This window comes from Stegastes partitus, unplaced genomic scaffold (genome assembly GCF_000690725.1).
Source record: "Stegastes partitus isolate 25-593 unplaced genomic scaffold, Stegastes_partitus-1.0.2 Scaffold490, whole genome shotgun sequence".
In the NCBI taxonomy this organism is placed as follows: Eukaryota; Metazoa; Chordata; class Actinopteri; family Pomacentridae; genus Stegastes; species Stegastes partitus.
This window is the reverse complement of record NW_007578221.1, coordinates 432,050-439,263: the sequence shown is the minus strand read 5'-3', so window position 1 is coordinate 439,263 and position 7,214 is coordinate 432,050. Positions and strand designations below refer to the sequence as shown.

At 43.5% G+C, this 7,214-nt stretch overlaps 1 protein-coding gene across 1 annotated transcript in view; it reads left to right on the top strand.

Annotated features, from left to right (window-relative positions):
• LOC103361194 (contactin-associated protein-like 5) overlaps window positions 1–6,457 on the top strand; it is a gene marked incomplete at its 5' end in the record, with an annotated part of 25,988 nt that extends 19,531 nt beyond the window's left edge. The window contains 5 exons of the mRNA XM_008287216.1: window positions 48–181; window positions 1,144–1,231; window positions 2,223–2,438; window positions 4,587–4,658; window positions 5,946–6,457. Of these exons, the coding sequence (XP_008285438.1) occupies window positions 48–181; window positions 1,144–1,231; window positions 2,223–2,438; window positions 4,587–4,658; window positions 5,946–6,142 (707 nt within the window). The remainder of the gene's footprint in view (window positions 1–47; window positions 182–1,143; window positions 1,232–2,222; window positions 2,439–4,586; window positions 4,659–5,945) is intronic.
• Window positions 6,458–7,214: the final 757 nt, after the last annotated feature.

The following is a 7,214-nucleotide window of genomic DNA, read 5'->3' as shown; positions in this document are numbered from 1 at the left end:
CGAGTCTTGTCCTCACTGGACTGTGTGGTTTTGCTTCGTGCTTGCAGACCAGCTGGAGGTGAGGTACCGGCTGGACGGCAGCAGAGAACCAGAGGTCCTGAGGAGCAAAGTGAAGAATCTCAGCAACCGACAGCTGCACCGTGTTTCCATCAGCAGGCTGGCAGACGCTGTTTCTGTGCAGGTAACAAAAAACCCTCTGAGTCCAGAGTCCTGATCTGTCAGCAGAGAAACAACAAACAGAATAAAACCTGAAACGTGAGCTTCTGAAACTTCTTCTCGTTTGTTCGAGGGAGTCTTCTGTTTCCGTCTGAGTGATTCTCATTTCAGTTTATTACGTTTTCATGCTTTGGGTTGTTTCTCTGATAAACTGGACACTGAGCTGTGCAGTCAGGAGGAAAAATCACATTTATATCCATAAAACATGACGCGCTGTTTGAAAATCCAGTCGACTGAACAGTTGTTTAAAGTATTCACCCACACCGTTAAAAAAACTTTACATTTATCCTGTAATTTAAAAATAATTTACTGTTAATTCACAGATTTCCCCTGTTATAATAAAACCTGTACAATCACAGGAAAAAAAGAATTGTAGATAGATATTTAAAAATAAAATAAAAATCAGGCCAAAACTGTGAATAATGTCGACATCAGAAGTCTGTGTTTTTAGTATTTGTTCTTTCTTCTTCTACTGTTCTTCTTATTGCATTTGAATCAATTAAAATAGATAAATTGCTTTACATAGTTTTCTGTATTTGAAAGAAAACTTATGTGTGTTGATGGTTGAAAAATGACACTTTTAAAACTTAATTTACAGATTTTTCTGTTTTATTGCATGACAGGAATTTTCTAGTAAAAAATCAGTGAAAAGAATTAATTTACATAATGACTGTAAAAAACAAAAACAGACCAAAAAGGTTCACAGAATTTTTTTAAAAAACAGCAAAAATGTAAAGAAATAATTATGCAAAATAAAAGTACAGATTTTTGAATGGAATGGTTATTTCTTTTTTTTAATTTAAATGCATTTTTCCTGAAACCACATTTTCACATTTTGTTTTAAAGATTTATTTTTTACAGTGTCGTATTGATGTTGGTGTTTTTTTAGAAGCTAAATGTAAAGAGAATCCTTTGCTTTTCCTTCAGATTGACCAGAACTCCAGAGAAGACTTCAACCTGACGTCTGACGAGGAGTTCGACGGAGTCAGGACGCTGGTTCTGGGCAGAGTCCACAGTAAGTGATTCAGCTGCTGAACAAACCCAAAGCAAACCCAGCAGAGCTCTCAGATAACTTCAGCCCCTCATCGAACAACAAGACACTCACACTGCTGCCGGGGACGCTGCAGGTAAAGAACTGACATAGATATAGATCCGCTTCAGGAGGTGGATTTTAAAAGTGCACCAATTAACTCAAACACCTGATGAACTCCTTCCTGCTGTCATTCAAAGAGACAACGATCAGACATGAATCACAGCAGCTGCGACTTCCTGTTTTATGTTTTAAAACTCACTGATTTAAGACGACCGTAGACGCTCAGAGTCAGAGAGGAAGTGAGTCGATAACCAGCATCATGAGATCGTTTCAGTCAAGTTTAGTGAAGCCAGATAAGAAACAGATGCCTCCAGTCTGAACCTACCTCCTAGTTCCTGCTTCGTTTCACTTCCTGCAGGATTTTAGGGTTTGTGTGGCCATGAATCATTATTTCCCGACTAAAAGAGGCCGAGCTACGAAGCAGCTAAAGAAGGATTCATTCAGTATAAACTAAAACTGACGCGGCGTTTTAAATCATGCTGTTTCCAACGTATACACTAGGATTCCTCTGCACAACTTTTGAAACTGTCCACACTGTGCCATGTAGCCGTAACATCTTCATCGATGCCACTGACTCACTTCGTTCCTCTACGCCGTCGCACCAATCGTTTGGTGTCTCTTGAATACAATAAGCGAGTAAATGGCAGCACTATTTGACGTTCTGCAGTACATTCATGCCTCCAAGTTTGGTCAGAGGCAAAAACACACCTCAGGTTTCATTAATGAAATGTCTGAGAGGATAAAAACCTAAAAAATCCTCCTTTCAGCTTTAAAATCAAACCAAAAACCACCTCATCTGGTCCTGAGTAGCACCTGAGACAGACTGATTCATAAGATGTAGGATTCTAGTCCAGCTGAAGCTCAAACATCTTTTTATGAAGCATGACGGTCCTTTCGTCTCTTTCCTCTGCAGATTCTGACGGTTTGGACCCAGAGCTTTCTCAACTCGCCTCTCTGGGCTTCGCGGGCTGTTTGTCGTCGGTCCTCTTTAACTCCATTAGCCCTCTCAAGGCTGCTCTGCTCCACCCAAACACCAGCTCCGTCACCGTCACCGGGTCGCTGGTTCGGTCCAACTGTGGCTCCACTTCGGCCAATCAGAACGCAGCAGAAGCCACGCACCACCAATCAGGTCAGAGGGAGGATTTTTGTCACCGTTGTCATCTTAGGCCTAAACTCTGCATGTCGAGTGTCTCGTCTTCTCGTCACCTGATCTGGAGTTAAAATGCTTTTCTATGGTTTTAAAACTCGACCCACAGATGTGAGGCGTGTTAATAACAACAACTCTGTATTCACAAACAAAGACTAAACAAACCAGAGAAGGATGCAGGAAGCAGAAGGAGGGATGAATAAAGTGCCACCCTGGAAGCTGGGACTACCACCACCACAACAACCAACCTCCACAACTACCACCATCACCACCACAACAACCAGTCACCTCCATCAATCCACAACAACCAACCAGCTCCACCCCCAAAACAACCAACCACAAAAACCAACAACCACAACAACCACCACCACAACACAGCAACCAACCACCAGAACCACCACAAAACCCAACCAACCAACCACCCACAACTGCCACCATCACCACAACAACCTCCATCAACCCAAAACAACCAACCAGAAACACCACCAAAATACCCCACCACAACAACCAACCTCCACAACTACCACCATCACCACCACAACAACCAGTCACCTCCATCAACCCACAACAACCAACCAGAACCACCACCAAAATACCCCACCACAATAGCCAACCTCCACAACTTCCAAAGCTGCTACCACCATAGCCAACTACCACCACAGCAACCAACCATCAGGACCACCAAGACAGCTGATTGGTTTAAACAAATATAAACACCGTAGACAAACAGTATAGCTATTAATTGTTGGCTATGAAGAGAAAACTGCAACGGGTAGCGTTTTGTTGGCACATTTGTTATGTACAACTATAGAAATCCTTGTTCTGTCCTGGAATCTGCATCATTCCTGTTCCGTTCACCATCAGACGTGTCAGGTTTTAGCTCTACTGAGCCTCTACAGCTTGTTTTTCCCTCTACAACAGCAAATGTAGGCGTCATGGACAGCTAGTCTTTGTTAGGACCATGCTGGACACGGATCTGGTGGTGTTCATGTTCAGTCCATCAACTAAAGAGTTTAGATTTTACTATTATCATGAATGCAGACTCTAGAATCCACAAACAAAGACACAAATTTTACACCAAATGTCGATTAAACCCCTAAAAGCTCATCTGTGTGTCAGAGCTCCACATTTAGAATCTACATTTCCCATGAAAAATATTCCTTTACTGCCTCAAAAATCACTTGGATTTAACTCTAAACCTTCTAGGAAATCACACCATCAAACCTGCTCTATGTGGACAAAGGGAAGTTGGAATAATTCAGCCAGAGATGGATTCTGAATGGGAACAATGATAAAGAAACTCCCATCCTGCGAGCTGACTGATTGGTTCTTCAGGTTGAAGCGTCACACGTCTGAATCTGTTTTTGTGATGCTCATCAGTCTCCAAAACTAGTTTCAAGGTGAAAACTAAAATGTGATTGTCGCTGCGGCAGGTCTTTAATATGCTGTTTAAATCCTCCGTGATGGATCATCTACCGACGCTCGGACACGTTTCAAGTCCCCGCGCATCGATTTTGATGAACACAGGCGTCATGTGTTTGTCAGGTAAAACTACATCTCATTGTCAGACAGGAAATCAATCTGGAGCTCAGCGGTCGACGGATGCGCCGTAGAATATACGTCTGCAGCCGAGAGCTTAGAGGAAAATCAATGCGGTGTGTTGTGGAGGAAGGCCTGATCTTCATCATGCTCCCTGAGGAGCACCTCGCAGAAGCTACGCCGTGCGACTTTAAGTGCCTCCACGTTCCCAAAGCGATTAATAACCGTTCCTGAGATCGTGGTGGGCGGTTCTGGACCTTCCTTCTGTGTGGGTGAAGCTTCACGACGAGACATTTGGGGCTCTGATGATGTTACGACATCGGGTTAATGACCCCGAGACGAGGCAATTAATTCAGACGAGGAGAGAGTTTCCTTCGCCGTATCTGTCTCCGGTGGTTCATAACGGGCTTATCGGCTCTGACAGGCGGCGCAGACGAGTCCTGCTTCCCTCTTTACTGTAGCTCCATCTCTGCTCTCCCACTAATGACCTCCCCTTCTTTCTTTCATCTGTTCAGCTCCATTTCATCCCCCTCCTTCTCGATCCTCCCCGTCTTATCTTTACCGTCTGTTTCTTGTTTCTCGGTGCTGCAGGCCAGTCGGGATCGGCGGGAACGGGTCAGCCTTTGGTGAACGCCATCAGGAGCGACTCGGCTCTCGTCGGAGGTACTGTAGTGACAACCTGTTATCATCAGTCAGGAGGCAGCGAGGCCGAGACACGAGAACCAACATCCAGATGAAAGGCCAAGACAGGAAACAACAACTAATTAGAAAACAAATGACTCCAGACTCGGAGTAGAACGACTGTCAGTTTTTGTTGTTGCCTCCAGCGTCAGCGCCGAGACCCGCTAATGGCAGAAATCACTCGGGGAGCCCAGAGGAAATTAACACAGCACTAATGACGGAGCAAAGCAATTTGTGTTTGTCCCCCCGGAGCCGCTGACCGGTCGCCTTTAAGTGGGACTTTTATTTCTCAATGTTTTCTGTCCAATTTGGTTCTTCAGCTCCTAATTTGTCCCATTTGAAAACAGGACGGATCAGTAAAGTGTGATCAGGCTCAAACGCTGACTTTTAGGGGTTTTTTTCAAGCTAACAAAAGAAACCTGGTGGACCACGTGTGGTGGAAACTAGAATAAACAGTATGATAGTGTTTTGTTATCACGGCCTGGAGCAGCGTATTTATTAAAGCAAACTTAGACCTCTGCTTTCAGTTGGCTCGAAGTGAAGAGAATTTAGTTTGTTTTTTAGGATTTATGGTGTAAGTTTGTCTGGAATCAACACATTTTATTTCTCCCCAGTGCCCAGAGGTGCTGGGAATAAAAACATGGCTGCTTCACATCATGCAGATGTTTGACTGCTTACGTTTGTACAACTTCTGCAGACTTTAACACGACTCTGCTCTTTATTCTAAACATTTATCACCACGCTGCACATATCTTCCAACAACTTGTTCCTCCGTATGCTGTTTTTGAGCCACGCTGCATTTATTTTACTGCTCAAGTACGTTTTAATTTCCTCTCGGTCTCTAATTTGTCCTCTTGGTGTGAACACAGCCTGCAGTTCAACCCAATGTTAGTTTTTATTTCTTTCTTTCAACAGAATCTGGTGCAAATGGTTTACTTAAGTGAGACTTGAATCAAGTAATTTAGATGATATAAAAATATTTAAGCTCAGATTTGGTTCTGTTTCCCGCCAAACTTCATGTCACACGTGGTTCATTCAGGAACAGGAAGTTGAGAATTCAGTGGTTCTCTTTCGACGGTTTCCTGCTGGGATAAATGGTGTAGTTTTGGTAGTTTTTATTAAACAAACTCTTTCAAAGCAGCAGCAGGTTTTGAGGTTTAAAGGTTTAATCGACCGTCATTCACAGTTAAAAACATTCCAGCAGTTTTTCCAGAATAACATCTGAGTCGTGAGAACTCCTCAGACTTTGTTTGTTTTTCTGCTTTGCAGGCGTGATCGCCGTCGTGATCTTCGTGAGCGTGTCCGCTCTGGCTGTGACGGCCCGGTTCCTGTACAGAAGAAAAGGCTCGTGTCAGAGTCCGGAGGTCAAAACGGTGAAACCTGAAGACAGTCCAGAACTGGCCTTCAGCAGCCAGACCAGCTCGCAGAACGGACCGACGGAGAGCCAGAGGGAGTATTTCATCTAGCTGGAGGTCGGACAGACAGACGGACGGAGATGCCTTGTCAAGCCTCAGTGCTTTACAAAACAAACTGAGCCTGGACAGAACCACACAGACAGAACCTTCCTCGTGTTCTGACTTCTTTCCCTTCGTTTCTGCTCCCGTGTGTTTTTATAGACTGTATGAAAAACAAGGTGTTGAGTTTCTAACGTGTCGGTGGAGCTTCTGTAAATAGAGAACGATGGAAACCTTTACATTCTGACTTTATATCGTCTCATTGAAATGAAAGAAACCGAGTTTTTAATGGAACTGTTGGTTAAAAGCTGCTGTGATGCGAAGTGAGCCGTTCATTCAGTTTACAGTTTATTTGTTGTTGATTTTTTTCCCCTCAATTTATGAATTTTTGCACCAGCTGTGGGAAAACAAACTGTATTTGTTCACATTGAACATTCCTCGTTTTGAAGTCGCTTTGCTTGGATGTATTTTATTTCTGTTGCTGGATTCGTTCCTCTGTGCTCCTCGACATGTAAACACTTCTGTTCCCAACGCTATAGCATTTTTATTCAGCTTTACAACTAAAACGTTTGGGCTGAACGGTGGATTCAGTGAAGCCAAACAAGACCCGAAGAAAATCAAAAGACTGTGATAAATAACTGACATCACCACCTTCAGCCTGAGCCACCACATGGGTTAACTGTCCTCATGCTACGACCTGTAGAAACACCAAATACAGCAGAAGTATTCTGTCTAGTTAGATTTAGAGCAACATCAAGGTTTGGTTAAGATTAAAACAGTTCTGGTTAAAAACAAACAGGAAACAGACGGTGATATACAAAGGTCAGTGTTTTATCAGCCATCCATCAACCCCGACCTCCTCCCTGTTTCACTTTCTTTGTTCCCAGCTGACGTTGCGTGAATTTAGTTTATCGTTCAGCACGTCACGACCAGATTTTATCGTATCAGCGAGCTTATTTGCTTCTCCACGTCCACAGAGACACTTTGACAGGAAATGAATCGCTTTAGCCAACGAATGGTCAGTCGGACAAACGTTGGGAGATAAATTCTGGATAAATGTTGCTCTGATGACAGAATACTGGAA